This window comes from Gordionus sp. m RMFG-2023, chromosome 2, assembly GCF_954871325.1.
Source record: "Gordionus sp. m RMFG-2023 chromosome 2, tfGorSpeb1-WG-v2, whole genome shotgun sequence".
In the NCBI taxonomy this organism is placed as follows: Eukaryota; Metazoa; Nematomorpha; class Gordioida; order Chordodea; family Parachordodidae; genus Gordionus; species Gordionus sp. m RMFG-2023.
Genome location: NC_088776.1, coordinates 20,645,205 through 20,665,544, shown reverse-complemented (window position 1 = coordinate 20,665,544; position 20,340 = coordinate 20,645,205). Strand labels below are relative to the sequence as shown.

At 26.3% G+C, this 20,340-nt stretch overlaps 1 protein-coding gene across 1 annotated transcript in view; it reads left to right on the top strand.

The window, feature by feature from the left end:
• Window positions 1-20,340, top strand: part of LOC135923237 (E3 ubiquitin-protein ligase RNF170-like) — a 30,046-nt gene that overhangs the window by 1,587 nt on the left and 8,119 nt on the right. The window contains exons 3-5 of the mRNA XM_065457882.1: window positions 7,704-7,939; window positions 10,572-10,648; window positions 13,274-13,399. Coding sequence (XP_065313954.1) covers window positions 7,704-7,939; window positions 10,572-10,648; window positions 13,274-13,399 — 439 coding nt within the window. The remainder of the gene's footprint in view (window positions 1-7,703; window positions 7,940-10,571; window positions 10,649-13,273; window positions 13,400-20,340) is intronic.

Genomic DNA, 20,340 nt, shown 5'->3' with positions numbered 1-20,340 from the left:
TATAAAATTTATCTAAACAAAATTTAAATATCTTTTATTTTGAATGAGATATATGAAAAGGAAAACATAAACATTTTTTCTGGTGGAGTTATTTTTTTATTCTTTCAACAGCTGATTGACTCATTTTTCAAATTATTATAAAATATTACAATGATTTTTGCAGATTTCCAGCATTTCATGGTAAATGCCCATTTAGGCAATACATGCCCAATAAGCCATCAAAATATGGCATAAAATTATATTCCTTGGTGGATCTCAAAACTTACTATACACTTAATTTAGAAATATATACTGGAAATCAACAAGAGGGGCCTTATAAAATAAGTAATAAACCAGCAGATGTGGTAAATAGATTAATTCTTCCAATATCTGGTTCAAGTCGCAATTTAACCATGGATAATTGGTTTACAAGTTATGATACTGCATTAAGTTTATTGCATACACACAAATTAACAATAGTGGACACATCAAGGCAAAATAAACCACAAATTCCTAATGATTTTATAATGACAAAGGGAAAGGAAATTTATAATAGTATATTTGGATTTCACAAAGACATCACATTATTATCATATATCCCCCAAAAAAGGAAAAATGTGATAATGCTTTCAACATTGCATCATAATAAAAATGTTGATGATAATAACCTTTTCAAACCTGAAATCATATCATTTTATAATATGACTAAAGGGGGGAGGGTCGATATGGTTGACCTAATGATTGCAAATTTTTTAATATCAAGAAAATCTTATCGTTGGCCTTTAACAATTTTTTATACACTTCTAAATATACACAGCAAATACAAAAATATCAATTAGTAGAAATAATTTCATAAAAAAATTAGCTATGGAATTTATTACTCCACATTTAGAATTAAGAAAAGAATGTATTAGATTGCCACGACCCCTGAAAGATTCTATTTATAATATATTAGGCAAGGAACCAAATATAAATATTAAGCCTTCAATAGGAAGGTGTAGTGTTTGTCCTAGAAAAAGGGATAAAAAAACAAAATATTTTTGTCAAATATGTAAAATAAATTTATGTTTAGAACACATGAATGCTTTATGTAATAAATGTTTTACATGTCAAAATTAACATATTTCAATGTTCTGTATTTTTTTTATGTTTGAATGAATCAGTGTAATTTTTTTTTATATTGAAGAATAAAGATCCATGTTATGAATTATCATGATTATATGATATATAAGTTAATTTTTTAATTTGATATTTTAAATTTAAAAAAAGTTGGCTTTTTTTAGAAAATTTTGGGACAAATTATATTACTCCTCATCATCTTTTTTTTAAACTTAAGAAATAAAAATAAATAATTATTTTATCAGGTTTAAGGTTAGTTCTATCGTATATCCAAATATTAAATCTTAATAATGAATATAACTGGAGATATATGCATTTGAAATTGGGGTCTATTAAACCCCACCCAAGTATAAACGTGATTTTTTTCACCGGAGTATTGAAGGGTTAAACTATTTAATAAAAATTTTGATAGCCATTTTTGTTTTTTAATTTTATTAAACAAATTGTTATTATTTTTATAAATATAAATATAATAATATAGATAATGTTAAAACAATATTGGTATTAAAATAAAAATATTCCATTGAATAACCAATACAATATGATGTCCTGGTGTGATATGTAATAAGCAACCCAATGTATTATATTGAAATTATTATAACCAATATGATGTCCTGGGACAATATATATAGGCAGGCAACCCATCCAGATATAAATTCTATTAATAAACGCAAAATAGAATACAAAAAAGATAAGAGATATTTTTTATAATAGTTTGTATATAAAATTTTAAAATATATTTATTTTACAATATATCATCCTAATAATAATCATATCTGTATGGGATGTTTGCTTGAACATTGTCCCACAGGATATCATATTGGTTATATTTAATGGATTTTTTTATTTTAATACCAATATAATACATATTTTTATTAATATAATGATTTTTAATATAGTGCCATCTATATTATATTTTTATATTTATAAAAAATAAAAATTTAAACAAAATTAAATAAAACACAAATGGCTATCGAGATTTTTTATTAAATAGTTTAATATATAGGTAATAAACCCATATAGAGAATATCAACACCCAAAAAAATCCTTTCTTAACATTGTTAATTTTTATATTTTAACTGGAAAGACAACACTTGGAATTTTTTAATATTTTCCATGATATATAATTTGTTACTCTATCTTAAGTATTTTTTAAAAAAAACAAGATTTAATGAAATCATATATTGTGTGATTTTCGACTTTGAGGGCGTATGTCTTTGGATCTGGTTGATCTAACTCTCTAAAATTTTGATTTTATTAACATTTACAACATAAATAACTAACATAAGTTTCATTTATTTTTGAAATGGTCATCCGCTAGTCGATTTGCCATGGAATCACCCATATTAGTCTTCAGATAGGACTAGATTAGTATTTTTTGAGGACCACATCAAAACCAGTTTTGATTATTCTTCAGTCTTGACCGACCTTTTATTAATATTGAAGTTTGCTTAACTATTCACTTCATATATTTTTTGTGTATATTTTATTTTATATTACTTTTCTAGAAAACCTTATGTTTTGTGATTATTTTCTTTTTACTTCATTTATATTTTGCTATATACTAGAAAACGAAAAGTTTGTCAAAAATATGTTTTACTTTTAAATTAATATATTATTTAGATTTGACTTGATATTGTTAACATAGAATGCTTTTATATTTAATAAAATGATAAACAAGAATTAAAAGGAAAAAATGAAAATTGATTTAACAAAATAAAATAAAAGGCTGGCTAGATCGGTCATTTTATTTAGGATCACGATCTGGACTGGCTATTTATTTGGGGACCATTATCCGGTCCATATGGATCGGGTCGTGACCACTGCTCCTGACTATTTATCTTTAGCTCACCAAAAACGTTATATTGTATGAGTTGATCAAACTTTTAAAAAGTTATTATTATAAGAAAATAAACCACATATTAGGACAGATTTATTTTTTATAAATTATCACAAGTGATAGGTGATATAACTGAATATCATAGATTTAAAAAATATAATAATGAGAGAAATTAGTTTTGGAATTAATTATAAAAGGAATTGATGAATGAGAGAAAGCTGTCCTAATCGCCACATCAAATGCTCAACAAATAACAATACAATCTTCGTTTTCAATTATTTAATTTCAACCAGTAGGTTCACGACAACTACTAAAACTCATTTATCCACTCCTGGAATACCTCAATTACCAGGTTTTTTTATAGATGTAAAGAGAAAATATTTGCTAAATATTTAGAAAATGATTGGGTATCATTAAAAGAACAGGACCAATTACATTTTTAGCTGGAACAAATTTAGCCTTATGTCTAAGACATATAAACCATTTGAAATACAGATTTGACTATTCCAAGTTTAAATATCCAGGAAAGAGAAAGAGTATCAAAAGAAAGAATGCATACTATAAATAGACTCTAATCTTAATGATAAAATATTACTACCCTAACCTCAATAGTAAAGACACTTCAGAAACCACAATTCCTTTAAACAGAAGTTGCTCCTCCAAATCTACCTGTAGTAGAAACCGAAAATCCTTCTACTTCAATAAAAGAAATTTGCTATTCAAAACGTATAAAAAAAATAAATAATTTAACCTATTTTAGAATGAGAGGGATGTATTATTTTGTTAAATATATGTATTCAATTTAATTAAAAATGAGGTATGACTGATTTCAAATATCTCAATAATGTTATCAACCTTGTAAAGTATTATTATTTTTAGTTGTCATAAAAGATATATATATATATATATCGTAATAATTTTTAAAGGGATCAGAACTGTCCAGGATCATCACAGATTTTAAAGGGATTCCTAAAAAATTTGGGGTTTTATTTAAGGAATGATAATGCAGTATCATGTTTTACGTTTTGTGAAAATAAATATTTCCAATATTGGTATCAATCGATAGCTAATCAAAAAATCTACTCAACTGGTTGTCAACTCAGGAATATTTTTATCAACATAAAATATTGATATGGGTATCAAATAGACTAATTAAAATATTTTTTTTTGACTGAAATAATAGTATTTACTTTTGGTCTTAATGGGCTGGACTTGGTCTGGAGAGGGGTAAAAATAAAAATTCAATTTGTATTAAATAATATATAATTAAAATATCTGTCAAAACGTGATGATCTCGTATTGTACTTATCCTTTAAAAAATTTAATTCTCAAAGAGCCCATGATGATCCTAGATAGTTCCTATAACATATATGTAGAAATAGAATTAAATAAAAAATTTAAATATAATATCTATCCAATCTTGATCTCATTAGTGATGGAATATATTTCGATTCTAATGTTCTTTCGACCAAAACTTGTGTTGCTGGGATAGACATGGCTATTGTTGTTAATAGTAGAGTTTTGATTAATTTAACTTTCTTCCCTCCCAATATGCAAGAATATCGGTGTTTTATTAATTTGTTCAATTGTGTCTGGAAATTTATAATGGTATTTCATTTTTTGTTTAGGGAATTTTTTAGTTAAATTTTGTAAATTTAAATAATTTAGGTTATATTTTGCTAATTTTTTTAAGGGTAAATTAAAGATATGAGCAGTAAATGTTTAACTGATTAATTGATATAATTCAAATTACTTTTTTTTAAATCAGCTTGTCTCAGATTTTTTTTTAGCATCTTTATTCAGATATTTCAAATGTACTTATTAACAATTTAAAATTATAAATATATATTATATAAAAAAAACAATATAAAATACAAAATTATATTAAGGGGATTGGGGGTACACATTTTTATGAAAAACATAATTGAGTCCTTAAAAAGTGCAGTAATTATATTTAAATATTTCAATTTGTATTTTTTTTTAAGAAAATATTTCTTTGGCCTCATGTGTGGATCCATATTTTATGGGCCAAAGTTTTTGAAGAAAGAAAGGTGTTAGGCAAAATGTACACTGGTAAAAGGGGCAATTGGAGTAAAAATAAGGTTATTCAATAATTTGCATTTGTTTATCTTATTTGTTTCGGCTTGAATCAATAGGTTACAATTTATTTTTGTGGGGAAGGTAACATGTCCCAGATGAGAGATTTACCCATACTCCATGGGATAGTTTTGAGACCTTCATTTGATGAATGGTTGCTAGGTTCTAAAATAAATTTGAGCTTTTTTAGGAATTGACTGAGAAGCTTATTTATTGATGAATAACGTTGTTTACCACCCTAGCTTTTAATACTATTTAACCCATGTTTTCCCTTAGCATTAGCCGTAAATATATTTAGGCAAGTATGCGACTGTTGTAGCCGAATCTATGACCTAGAATAAATCTTAGTTGTTCATTAGTTTTGAGTTTCCATATGTTTTTACTAGGCAAAGCTTTCAACCAAACATGACCGGCTAATTTATAATTATTTTGAAAGACTTGGATGTCTTCAAAGGGAGGAGGGTATAGATAAATGTAGTAGTATTTTGAAATTAAATGTAAAAAGATATTTTTATGATTTATCATATCGGAAAAATCTGCATCTTAAAAAATTACTTTGCCATATTGCAATGGCCAGATTTAGTAATCTATTATTAAGGGAGATCGAGCTGTTTAAAGAAAGGAAAGATACTGAATGGGTATGAAGGGATAATAGGTTGACTCCAACCATTTTACCTTTGAGTTAAATTAAGATTGAAAAATTTTCCCAAAAAGGTTTTAAACAAGGACTCCAAACGTTCGATAAATTCTTTAAGTAAAAAAAAAGAAGATACACAAAAGAGATGTAATATTTGGACCATATAAGCATTTGCGAATTAAATAGAGGCTATAATGTGATGGGAGGGTATTTAGGATTAGGTCCATATTTAATATATTATCAAATAATTTGACTGGATATTCTTCAAATGGAGGGACGTTTGATGAAGGCGAGCCCATAAGTGTTAAATTATTGAGTTTAACTGTTTTGTAACTAGATAGAGCTAAAAAATAAATTTCTGTCTTCGTTTTGTTTAGGATAAGTCTATGATTTTAGCATTGGCTTCAAAAAAATTTAAAACTTCGATTACTTTAGGAAGAGAACCACAAATTGTTCCATCGTTAATACCAAATATTTAAATGCAATTTAGATTTAAGATCATGGTTAAGGTCCTTAATGCCAAGGCAAAATAGGACGGAGTCTATAATATTTGTGCTGAATAGAACAGGTGTTGTAAGGCCATAACACGTATCTAAAAATTTAGAGTAATCGGGGAACATTTGATAAAAACATTTTAAAAAATGATCACGACACAAGCTATTAAATGCATTTATAAAGTCCAATTTGACAATAATTGAATACTATTGGGAGAAGGATTTTATGGGTAAATTTATATCGCATGTGATGCTATTTCATATCTTCCTTTTATCCCAAATCTTTCTATTTTGATACGAAGTATAATTATTTTGTCTGTTTAAAGATAATAGAGCCTATGGCTATGGGACTGATTCCTCCACCAGGTTTTTTTGGGCAATTAGATTAGCTATTTGTATAGGCAAATCTCTTAATACGTTCAGAAATTTTTTAAAGATGTTGAATGTATATTTAAGGTGTGCATTAGATTTCAGGAGAAATTGCAAATGAAAAGGTCTAAAACTGTCGAAGCCAGCAGCTGAGAATGTTAAAGCAATTGGTGGCCTTAATGATTTTGTCATTAGAGAAATTATAGGTTGGCTGAAGGCATTCATGGTAATGAAGTGTAAGAGGCAGGAGGGTAACATTTATAAATGAGCCTCAATGTTTGCTCATTGACAGGTGTTAATTTGCCATCAGTATCCTCTTAGGTTACTTTTATCGATTTTTTTCGATATCTTGCTGCAATGTCGCTGGAGATCAACATTATTTTGTGTCTTAAAAAGAAAGGAGGGATTCAAAATTACTTAAGTTATGTTTTATGTGGTCAAAAAGTCATATATTTTGGACAAGACATTTAAAAGGAAATGTTAGAAAATCCCATAGTTTGATATCATTAAAATAATTGTTCTCTGGGAAATTTAGTTATTAATTGTGTGATTGCTGCAACCTTTGAAAAGGTGTTTTGTGATTGGAGCCATTTCCCATTCTAAAAATCTGTTTAAAAAAATTTCTTTATCATGATTAATTGAAGAAATTACAATTTTATTAGGTAAGGTTAAAGGATTTTTACGTAGTTTTTGAAAAAATGAGCACTGAGCACATGTTAAAAAAATAAAATTATTTAGTCAGCTGATAACTCACAGGTCGAATGCCTTGAAATGCCATTAGATTATGATTATTTTTGAAAGGTGTTGGGTAAGCCATAAAGAAGTCTTGATCTGAAAGAATACCATTAGATCTGATTCAACATATACGAAATTGAATTTTACAAGATTGCTATAAGATTAATAAATTATAAATATTGTTAAAAACAGCTGATAAATGAATGACGAGATTAACAACGCAGCCCCCAAATTTTTCAAAAATTCTTAAGCCTGGTCCTCATTATTTAAATCATACAATTTTTATGCCCGCAAAATACATAATGTTAAAATATTGATTTAACATTATGTATTTTGTAAGCGACACGCTTTCACGCTTTGTGGTTAACTATAATTTCAGCCTATATTAAAGGTATATGTTTTTCAAATTTATAAATTGTATTTTTTTTTCTAGTTTAAATCAAGAAGTGATACAACCAAATCTTGATCACGAACATAATGAAATATTACCATTAGAATCAAATGATCATCTCAATCAAAATAATATTCTTAATGATGATGGAACACCACTTGATGATAGAATCCTAAGACCTCCAAATTTTAGAAGATATTATAGTGACTCTCAATGCCCTATATGTTTAGGCAATTCTAACTTCCCTGTTGAGACAAATTGTGGTCATATGTTTTGTGGTAATTATTTGATATGAGATATAATTAATAGAATGCTGCAAGGCAAATGGTAAATTCATCAATAAAATATAGGCCTGTAAAATATTGATGTTAAATTTCCTTCCTATTCTTCCTTTTTTTATTTACCTGATTGAATATTTTAATTATGGAATGAACCTAAAAAATAAGAAAGATATTAAAAAAATTCAGAAGATGAGACATAATATTCATTTATCATATTTTGTATTAAATAGAATAAATTAAATTATGAAAGTATTTGCTGAATATTTAAATTTGGTGCTACCATTAAAATAATGAATATAATAAGTGTTGAAATTTCTTCCTTATAAGCTTTTTTTGAAAATCATCGAGCTAAACCTAGTTTTGCTACTGGACAGTGGCGGGTTTAAGCCAAAAAATTTTTAATATCTCTAATAATTATAATTAGACCTGTGTGACGACATCCTTTTCGGCGTTGGTGTTTCAATTTTTAAAACTATCGGCTAGCGACGGAGTCAATTATTTTTCTAACCTAAATTTTTTAATTAAAAAATTATTGATTTATTGGAAACGCTTTTAAAATAAAATATATGCTTTATTATGCAAATTTCGAATTAAATTATAGTTATAATTATCATATATAAATATTATTTTATTTAGATTTATAGATAATGATGATCTTTTTTAGAGTTCAGAGTGAGCCCAGCTATGGAAAATACACGCATGTGTGCTCGTAGCTGGAACATAGAGGACTTTTCTAGTGAATATAGAAAGTTTAGGAAGATCCAATGTTCTTATCTTCCCTATAGATCTAAGGCATCTTTTATCTATAAATAATAAGGCAAAAATAATGAATAACACTCTTTTTCTAGACTAGTTAAATAGTTTTGTTGTTACATTCTTATGATAAATTGATGAATTTTTGGTAGCTAATAATTATTTTTTTGGCATTCCCTTCCTTTAGGACCTGACATAATTCCCTTCCAAAAATTTCTTAAGATAATCGAATTCTGAAGTTAACTTCTCCGGTTTCACATCGGTTGTGCACGTAAGGCAAAAGAGAGGTGGCGTGTTGACATAAAAATTGCATAAATATTTTTTTCCTTTAAATATTTATTCACTATGTTTATAGATTGAAAACGAGAATTCTAAAGTTCTCTTGAGTCCTGACACCTAAGTAAAAAATAAAACAAAGGGTAATTTATGTATTAAAATACTATTTGAAAATCGGTTATTGGAAATCTTTGATCAAATTATTAAATATATTTTATGAGATGCCATGGGAGGACTATCATAATCCTTTAAGATTAAATGACTTTTAATTTCACTACAAAATAATAAGGATAAATTTATAAGATATCCTTTTTGGGCAGATAAAAATTCAACAGTTATTTTGAAGGTTCTAAGAAAATTTAAAAGTTCATGTTCTAAGTCCTAATTGGAGTTAAATAATATGATATCCGGTTTCTCCATTCTATTTAATAGAATATTTATAGGAATTTTATTATTGACATTCACACTTTCTAGCATTATTAAAATACTATGCTAACGTGTAGGTACATTTAATTTTAAGGTTCTATGTTTTTTCTCATATACATCATCAACTCCAAAACGATCTTTACAAAATGGATCATTATCATCCAAATCTAAAATATCTGATGTAAATGATATCTATTCAAAGCATTTCCTATTTTCGATATCGATTACATCTTCACAATCCGCTAATTTTGAATCTTAAGGCAAATCTCTCACTTTTTTAATGATATTTTATATATATTGACTTCTTTTATTCCATCTACTGATTATAATTCATAAATACCATAATTATTATTTAATAATAAAAATATGTATCATACCGCTAAATTTTTACTTTAGCGGCGGTGTATTGAGCGCCGACACATTTTTAGCGGCGGTGTCGGCGTGGTCAAAAATTACCTGCAGCGGCATATTGGCGAGGCGGCTCACAGGCCTAATTATAATTAATATAAATTTGTTCTATATATAGATTTTTATCATTTAAATCTAATCAAACAATTTAATATTCCAATATTTTAACATCAAATACTTATGTTATTCGTTTCTGTAAGTTTTTTGTATAGACTACTTAATTTCAGGTGTAGTAAGTTATTTTACTCAGTGTATTTATTTACAAGGCTAGTACTTTATTTATTATATGCGAACATAATGAATCATTTAATAATAATCCTGTTAATAAATATTTTTATCTATATAAAAATTAATACAATAGGCTCCCGCTCAAAATAATATTGTCGGAGTTGTTTCATTGGTTAAAATAAGAAATTCTATTAAAAAGATTTTTATGATGGTTTAGTATTTTACTTTTTGTTAATTTAAGTATTATGTTTAATGTAAAACAGTTTCTAAAAGTATATGTTTCGATTCAATAATAAAAATTTGGCCTTTTTACAATTACCTACGTTGGACAATATTACGAAAATTTATAATTTTACACTATAAAATTTCATTTGTTGATAAAAAGGGAATATATGAAGTTATTAGAATTTTTTTAAAATATGTATATACATCATTATTTGTAATCGTATTCTAAAAACGAATTGAATATTCTTTCCAAGGCCTAATTGTTATTATAAATTTATGAATTAAACAAAATCATTTATATAATCTAATGCAGGAAAATGTTTGACGCTTTACTGGCTACATGGTCGATGGGGTTTATCAGCTATGTCATGTCCAGTATGCAGACAAACAGTAATTAATATCAAATTTAAATTTCCTCATTCCGTAGGTTGGGAAATTCAAATTTCCCATCTAATATAAATAAAAATTTTTTTAAAACTATCAGAAAATAATAACTAGGGGTGTACCGATACCATTTTTTGGAGGTCGATCCGATATTAAATTGATATCGTCGATTATCGATCCGATATCATCTGATTTGGTATTTTGTAAACATACTAATCGTTTTAATTTTCAAATATTACTTATTATGTAAATAGATCAATAGATTCATGAAAATATTAAGCGAGCTGAAGATTTTGCTCATAGATGACACAAAGGTTTGAACATCTATTAGCGAAATCTCGAAACTTAGGCATTATTTTTTCTGAAACTTATATTTTACTGATTTTTAAAAACGGTTTCGGTTCAAATGGAGTGATTTTCATCACTACCATCTACTCATCTCATATACCATTTCTAATAATATTACATCTATAATTTAACTACCATAACATAAGTCATTAAAATATATTATAATGGTCAGTTTAGTTTATATTCATGAATCTAAAAAGGTATGTAAATTTTTTTTTGATAAATCACTTATTAATACAAATTGATCTATTTACAAAATAAGTAATAAACAAATATGAAATTTGAAATATATTTTTTTAAAATTATGACGCCATTTTATTGTATCGGAAAATTTTATATCGGCCCGATTCGATGAAAATTATCGGTACATCCCTAATAATTATCTTTTTAATTTTGATCATTTTTATTATGAAAGATACAAGCTATAACACTTTTTTTTGCCGATATCGATACTACCTGATACTTGGTGCCATATTAAAAATTTACTAATATAAAATGTTACCATGTTTTATTTAAATTCATCTACTTTTATACAAATAAATACTATATTAAATTAGGATCAAATTAATTTTGAATTTGAGATTTTGTCTTCTTTTCGAATTGTGGTTAAGTTCTCTTTTTTTAGAATGGCCTCAGAGTGGAAAATATAATAAAAATAATTTCATAGAATAGGGAAGTAGGCGAAGGGACAGCTTTCTAAAACTATTTTGTTAATTGTTTAGTAAACTAAAAAATATTTAAATATTTTGTAAATAAATCATAAGGTTATTCAGCTAACTTTTATGGTGGTTAAATAATATGGTCCCATGATATCGGCAAAAAATTAAATGTATTGCTGATATATCATTACATATAGTTTTTATTTGCAAAAAATGTAAGTCCATTAGATTTACATTAAAATATAGGCTATGCTATCCACAAATTTTTCACCGATTCGATCCGATCTTTCCCATATTGCTAAAAACCAATCCGATATTTATATTGATTTCTATTTAGCATTTATCTTTAAACCAATAACATAAAAAAAATCACTATTTACTAATAAAAAAACCAACTGATTTTAACGAATGATTACGTTTATCTTGTTTATTTAATTCTCCAAAAGTTAATCATCTTATTTAAAATAGGGGTAATGTTTAGCTGAATGTAGTGGTGCTAAATGGCTCTATTTTGTCGATTTTTTATAACAGCTAAATTAAGAGCCAAAATAATATTGCCTAAGCCTCGAAATTTTGCCAATAGATATACAACTTTCATCTGAGCAAAATCTCCACACTTGGCTAATTTTATTTTGCTTATTGAGTAAATCGAATAGCTTAGCAACGCTAACTGAATGTGACCCTTTAGTATAGTTGGGTAATGGCTAAATATCGGCTCAATCTACAGGCGCAACCGGAGAAAGTCCTTTAACATTAAGGCTTTTAAATTTATACTTGTATTTTTTTTCAAAATTGAGCTGCTATATTTTAAAGAAAAATCCCGAGGCTATTCGGCTAAAATCTCGGGTTAGCTAATTTTTTAGCCGGCTAATAAAAGGCTTAAACGGCCAAAAATCTAGTAATTACCTAACTATACTCGTTAATATATTTAAACCCGTTTCTTGTTGCAAATAATATATAATAAAAACCAAATTTTTAGCTATTTTTATCTTTTAAAATAATTCGATTTTTTTAAACTTACAAATAATTTAAATTTTTGATATAAAATAACAAAAAACAATAAAAATATTAAATCGGGTTTTAAAAAAAATATCCGCCCGATCTGATTCGATCCATTTTCAATATAATTGATTCGTTAAAATTTTTAGTCTATTATTAGATCATAATAAATTGCATTATAAATTAAAAAACTTATTAGAGCACAAAGATCTGTACGATCTAACCAAAATCTACATTTGGACAAAATTTATAGGATTCAAGCCGGATTCAAACTTCGACAAAATTTTAAATTTATTGTTATCCTAATACCTTTATAAAAAATTTTTTATAGGAAAACGGTAAAAATTTATGCTTTCTTCTATCACTTTAATTTCCTTTCTTTAATCATACCTTTACCTAAACCCAATATTTTCATTTCTGTTTTCAGATCGGATTTGAACCTATTTCTAAATACGGATTTGGAGGACGCTGATCTTATAAGAAAAAAATTCGGATCTGATTGGTCGGATTTTTTAAAAAAATATACAGGAAAGAGCCGTTCTTGAAAAAATAGTTCCAGCTCAAGATACTTCCTACGACCTTCTGATTATTACTATTTTTATACCAATTACTTTTTAAATGACAGATTACACTTATAATTCCATGTTTTCCCACAATAAATGACGAAACAGATGTAAGCAATGTCGAAAAAGAAAAAGTTACTGCTGAAATTAATAAATATAATAGACGCTTCTCAGATAGCCCACGATCGGTATTTTTATTATATTAATTAACCAATTTTGATTATAACAACTGATTTATTCATAAATTTCTCAAAATTTTATAATTTATTCATCTATAATATTTAAATTGACGGTCTACTAACACAAAAATAAACAAATCATAGGCGACGCCTAAGGGGACTTCGCCCTCATTCCCCTGCCCCTTGATTCATTTTGTTCCAACATTTTTCGGGTTACATTTATCTTTATTTAATATTTATTTTACATTATATAGTTTGTTTTTAATTACCTTTTCCTGGAAAATTTTAAATTTCTAATCATTATTTTAAAAAATTATTAGCGTTATTATGATAATTTATTTTATTCATTTGTGGATGAGAAATGGTAGGGGTAGAGTAATATCCATTTTTATTCAAAAAAATTATCAAGGGGGATTTCCCTCTTCCCCTTGCTTCAATGATAGACCTATCTATATTTTAGAAATTGAAGATTATCATATTGGTATTTTAGCAAATCTATGGCTATATTTTATTGACTCGGATTTATTTTTAGATTTAAATTATTCATATCATGCCTTTTTTAATTTCGAAAGACTTGATTTTAAAGGAATGTATAAAATACATACACTATGATTTTCGGACAACTTCGCCAAAATTTATATATTTTTTTACATTTATAGGAAATTTAATATAATAAAAAAATTCATATAAATTAATAGTAGTTTAAAAATTCACAGCACGGCTATATGCTAGAATACTACCGTAAAATCAGTCCTTTCAAATTTAAAAAAAAAGCGCAAAGTTTAGATTTACTAAATCCTACCGTAAATAATCATTTGTAGATGGCTGAATTGGCTAAGTGGTTATGATTTACGTTATCTTAGGTTCGAGTTACCCGTTAAAGTCTCTTTGAATTATAAAGATTTTCTAAAGCTCAATATGGACCAGGATTAAATTTTTTAAAGACCTACAGAATCGATTTTGTTGGCCCAAGCCCCCTCTCGGCCTGATGACAAATATTTTATCTGGCCTGCAGTCCGAATTTTAAAATATTATATTCTCTATTTAATATGCGTTAAATTTAAATATTTATTAATAACTTTGCTAATTTAATGATGTTTATATATATTTATTCTATTTATTTCAAAATATATGGATATGAATAGTAATTATTTCACAACTACTCATTTTTTTGAAAACTTTTCTTATTCTTTATATTTCAATTTATAATTGTGATAATCAATTAGAAAAATGGAAGAATAAAAGGAAATAAAACATTAATAGTTTTCAGTCGATGGGCAGAGCCCATATTTCATTGATGATGTTACCATGGTCCTGGTCGGGCTGGGCCTGTGGACTCATGATATGAATAAGTATATTATATATATACCAGAGATCTATACTTACCAAGGTCTGCTTGGGTAGGTCCCCATACTCGAAAGCTGATTTTAAAATATATGGCCCAGTCTAGGCCTTAAAGTAGATAATTACAACCCAGGCCTATCTCAATTTTTTTTAGGGAAATATAAATAAATGTCCCAAAACATGAAAAATATATTATATTTAATTCTCTGGACATTTTGTCTTATCATTGGATTCAAACCCCTATCAATGTTTATTTTCCTAGACTAATTTACTATCTAATCAATTTCATATAAGCGGAGTTTCCCTAATAAAACTCATGATTTAGGGCTCGGAAGTAGTGACTAATATTTGATACTCGATATTTTATATTAATATTTAACTTATCTAATGATTTGTTTGTTATTATCGTTATTATTCTTTGTCTAATAATTCCATTTTAATATTCACTAATATTATTCGGATATTTTTTGTTTATTTTTATAAAATTTTTAGTTTATAGCTTAATATCTTATTTTTAAAATTTCCGAAATTGTGATTATTATTTTTTTTCCATATTTTAAGTGCAAAGTAGATATAATTTTGCTTCATATTTTTGGTCCTATCCTATTATCTTATTTAATCACGTGTTATATTAACCTCCTTTTTTAATTTTTTACTTTTCATATTGAATTTTTTATTGTGAAGGTAATTTATAATTTTATAGTATTCTTTAAGTAATTGTATTGTATGTAAAATTTATCAATTTTTTATTAATTGCTCATAATAAAGATATAAATTGAATTGAAATTTATATATTAGTAATTCTATGTAAAATTTATCACAATTTTTTAACAATCTAATTGCTCATTATTTAAATTAAGATTATATAAATTAGTTATCTGCATCGGGCCTATTTTTCAAGCCCGGCCCGGCCCGAAATTTTTTTAAAAAAGTTTTGACGGCACGGCCCGAACCCGAAATTTTTTTAAAGAGTTTAGCCGCCCCGGCCCGAACCCGAAATTTATTTTAAAAAAATTTACCGGCCAGTCCCGAATTTATTTAAATCTAGAAATTATAAAAGACATATGTTATATAGCGTTTAGTTTCAATAAATTAAATCAAAAATTTTTATTTTACATAAAAAATTCAATATAAAATTGATAAATTTAGATATATTCAAGGTCCGACCCGGCCCGAATTTTTTTTAAAAATATTAGGCCCAGCCCGATCCCGATTATTTTAAATAGAATTATGCCCGACGGACTCGGGGCGGTTACAGGCCTTGCCTAACTTTGCAGATCTCTAATATAAATTATGTTTAAATATTTAAGAGCAAGGTGATGATTATTACAAAATTTTATAAATTTTACATATAAGTAATCCTATTAAAAATAAAATTGAATTAAAATTATATTTAAGTAATTGTATGTAAAATTTATCAAATTTTTTAAATAATAATCATCACTCCACTTGCTATATGATGACGGATAAAATCCTACGAAAAGCGTTATCTTATTATACATGTCTTAAAAACTGGCTTTAAATGTTATGCATAAACTTAATATATGTGCAATTAATATGTTATAGTTGGATGAAATTTATTTTATAACATATTTTTATAAATAACATATTTTTATAAAATATATACATCTTAATCAATTATAATTTATATCTTTAAAATAAACAACTACATTAAATCTAAGATGAAATTTTGAAAAAGTAAAATTATTCGTTCAAATTAATATTTATACTAACCAATTGAATAATGATTACCATTCGATACGAATAATTTATTCGAATAATCAGAAATTGATGTTCGCTAATATTATTCAAAAAATGAAATATTCGATATTAAAATCGAAACATCTGAAGCACCCATAAATATTTAGCTTAATATTATTAAGAAGGAGGGTCCATATCTAATATCAAATTAGAAAAAATATCTTTAAAAATTGATCCAATCTTAAGAAACAAATATTGGCTTAGGGTTGCCATTATTTAGTGCTTGGGAGTCAATATTTAAAAAGAAGTAGTCTTGATTTTAACTATCCATTACAAATTTGATATTATATTGGTTTAATATTGAAATTCAATGAATAAATATATGGGTAATTCCATGACAAATTGATCAGCGATTCGGCCGACCATCTCAAAAATGAATGAAACTTGGCATGTTAGTTATTTATGTTGTAAATGTTAATAAAATTAAAATTTTAGAGTTGCTATATTAACCAGATCCAAAGATATACGCCTTCAAAGTTGAAAATCACGAAGTGCGTGATTTCATTAAATCTTGTTATTTTAAAAAATACTTGAGATAGAGTTACAAAGTATATATCATTTTATAGCCCTTAAAATTTTACGTTGGAAAATATAAAAAAAAAATTAAAAAATTTCAAGTGTTTTCTTATTTCCGGTAAAAATAAAAAATTAACATTATTAGGAAGGGATTTTTTTTGGGTGTTGATATTTACTAAAAATGTTTATTACCTTTATATTAAACGATTTAATAAAAAATCTCGATAACCATTTTTGTTTTTTCAATTTTATTTGAATTTTTATAAATAAAAAAATCCAATATAGATGGCGTTATATTAATTTTTTTTATAATATATAATTTTTAATAAAAATATGAATAGTGTTGTGACTAAAATTAAAAAATCAATTGAATATAATCAAGAATGATATCCTGGGGCGATATGTGAGCAGGCAGCCCATACAGATATGATTTTATTAGGACACTCAGGGTTGGGCAGTATCGCGGATATTTGTATCTAAGATACAAGTTGTATCTTTTTTAAAATTTTGGAAAGTATCTAGTATCTAAGATACATATTATTTAAAATTATTTGTATCTTAACCAACTTTGTATTCAAAAAGATACAGATACTTTTAAAAAAAATTTATATTGGTTAATTTAAATAGTATTAAAATTTAAAATGATATTGTTTTAAGATTTAAAAGAAAAATTTAATCAAAATTTAGATATTTTAAGATTATTTTTGATATATGACGTTGGTCGTCAAATAGCAATTTGCTAACAATTAGAACTACCATATTTGAATCGTTTTATATCTGTCTATTTTAAAATTACGGAAGAAGAAAATAGAAAATATGTTTATCTTCGTCTTCAGATGATTATTAAACCGAAAATTATAACAATAAATTTAAACTAAGCATACTTAATGGCAAATTTTTTGAAGTACTTCAAGATGATCAGAATAAAGAAATTCATCGTGACTTTGGTATTGACGAAAAAGTTATAGCAACTGTTACAGATAACGGCTCTAACTTTAAGAAAGCTTTCAAGGAGTTTGGATATTCTATGGAAGCTGTAGAGAATGACTTTGACATCAATGATGATGAATGTATACAATTCGAAATCATTGAAAGTATTATTTAATACTTCTTTAAAATTTATTATGATATTGTAAATTTATTTGTTTATTTAAGGGTCTAAAGAAACCTCAATAACATTGCCTAAACACATTCGTTGTTTGTGCCATACGATAAATCTAATTGCCACAACAGATGTCTAGAGAGCTCTTAAGGATTCTCCTAGCATTTTTAAAATTCATCATCCTGCAATAGCTAAATGTACTAAGTTATGGAATGCAAATAATAGGCCTAAAACTGCAGAACTTATCAAAGCAGTTTTAGGAAAACAATTAGTTACACCTTGTTGCATATTAGATAAAATAGTTTGTATGATAGTCTTCATAGTTTATTAAAATTTAAAGGCGAACTTCCTAAATTATGTCAAAAATTAGAATTTCCTAAATTAAGAGATATTGAAATTCAATATTTAGAAGAATATTGCAATATAATGGCCCCATTGGCTATAGCGATTGACAAAATACAGAGTGAAATCAACTGCTATTATGGAGAATCAGCTCCAATTTTAAATGTCCTTAAAAAAAATTACAAATTTAATTCAAACCAATCTACAATTTTGCAAACCATTAGCTATTGCCATAGAAAATTATTTAAATAAAAGATTTAAAAATATATATGATTTTGATAACAATTTTAAAAGTGCATTTTTGGCAACTATTTCTCATCCCTATTTTAAAAATCGTTGGATTGATGGTGAAAAAGAAAAAAAATACCTTCAGGATTTGTTATTACATGAAGTTTTAATTGTTTTTAAAAATGATATTGAAATTAAAACTTCAACAAAATCTTCAATTGGTTAAGATGATGATTACTTTTGCCTTAAAAGTACCACATCCAATTCTAATAATTCAATAAATGATATTGAAATAGAGGTCCTAAATTATATGAAAGATGACAGGCGGAGTATAAATATGTTATATAGTTATAAATATATAAAAGAAATATTTATTAAATATAACACAATATTACCCTCCTCAGCCCCCGTTGAAAGATTATTTAACTTTGCTAATATGGTTAATAGACCAAATCGTCAAAGATTGAACGATAAATCATTTGAAAAATTAATAATATTAAAAAATGATGCTGATTTATTATTATTTACTAATTATATAATTATTAAATGGAATATCGCATTATCTTTTATAATAAATTTGTTATTTTCTACAATTTATTTTAAATATTTTTTATAAATTTATATTATAGATAAGAAAATAAAGCTTTATACATTTTGATTTTGACTATTACAAGTATCGTAAATACAAAATTTTATAAAGTATCTGTATCCGAATACAATTTTCTGAAAATTTGCCCAACCCTGAGGACACTATATTGTAAAATAAACATATTTGAAAATTTTATACACAAACAATATAAAAATAAATACCACTTGTTTTAATCTTATCCCATTTTGTGCTTATTATTAGAATTTCTTGACGATAATTTGTAGATATGTCTTGTCACTGTAATAGGATCTACTATTGTTATTATTTAATTAATGTGTAACCATATCTTTTCCGCAATTGTGGGGTAAAAGAAGTGATGGTCTATGGGGATTAAAAAGGAAATGTATATATCTCCTCAGTAATTTCATTCTTTTTTAGTACTGTGGCTAACCACCAAAAATCGTCATAAACATATGTTACGAATCCTTTAATATCGGCAAAAGACAAATGATCGCCATTTGAGATATTGTTAATTTGAAAGTCCTCTGCATATGAATATATTTTTGATTTAAGTTTACTTAAACTCAAAGGAAATACGGCATGTATTTCCCGAGTCCCTGGAGAATCTTTCTCGTAGTTTAATCTCTTGTAAATTGTATTGTTCGTTGGTTATATATGTAAAATTTACTGATGACATGTTTTGTTTTGCAAATTGGTAAAAATGAACTGGCTTTAAAATGTGTCCAGAACTGATGCACTGAAGGCTTGAACGTGCTGCTAATCTTTTTAATGTTCCGCCAAGCCCGTCACATGGACCTTTTCCTTGTAGCTGTAAAATGCGATTCAGCTGCTACACCAAAATCTGATTTATGATAACACAGATTTATAAAAATTTCCTGTTTTTATATTGCGCAGCTGATCCGTCGCAGTAATATATTTTTTTTAGCTTTTTGCTGAAATGATTGGTCAAAAATTTTATCATTTTAGTCTGGTATAAATGTACTTCAATAACATTATGTTGAAGTGACTGATATTACCATATAATTAAGGTTTTCTATATTGCCAATT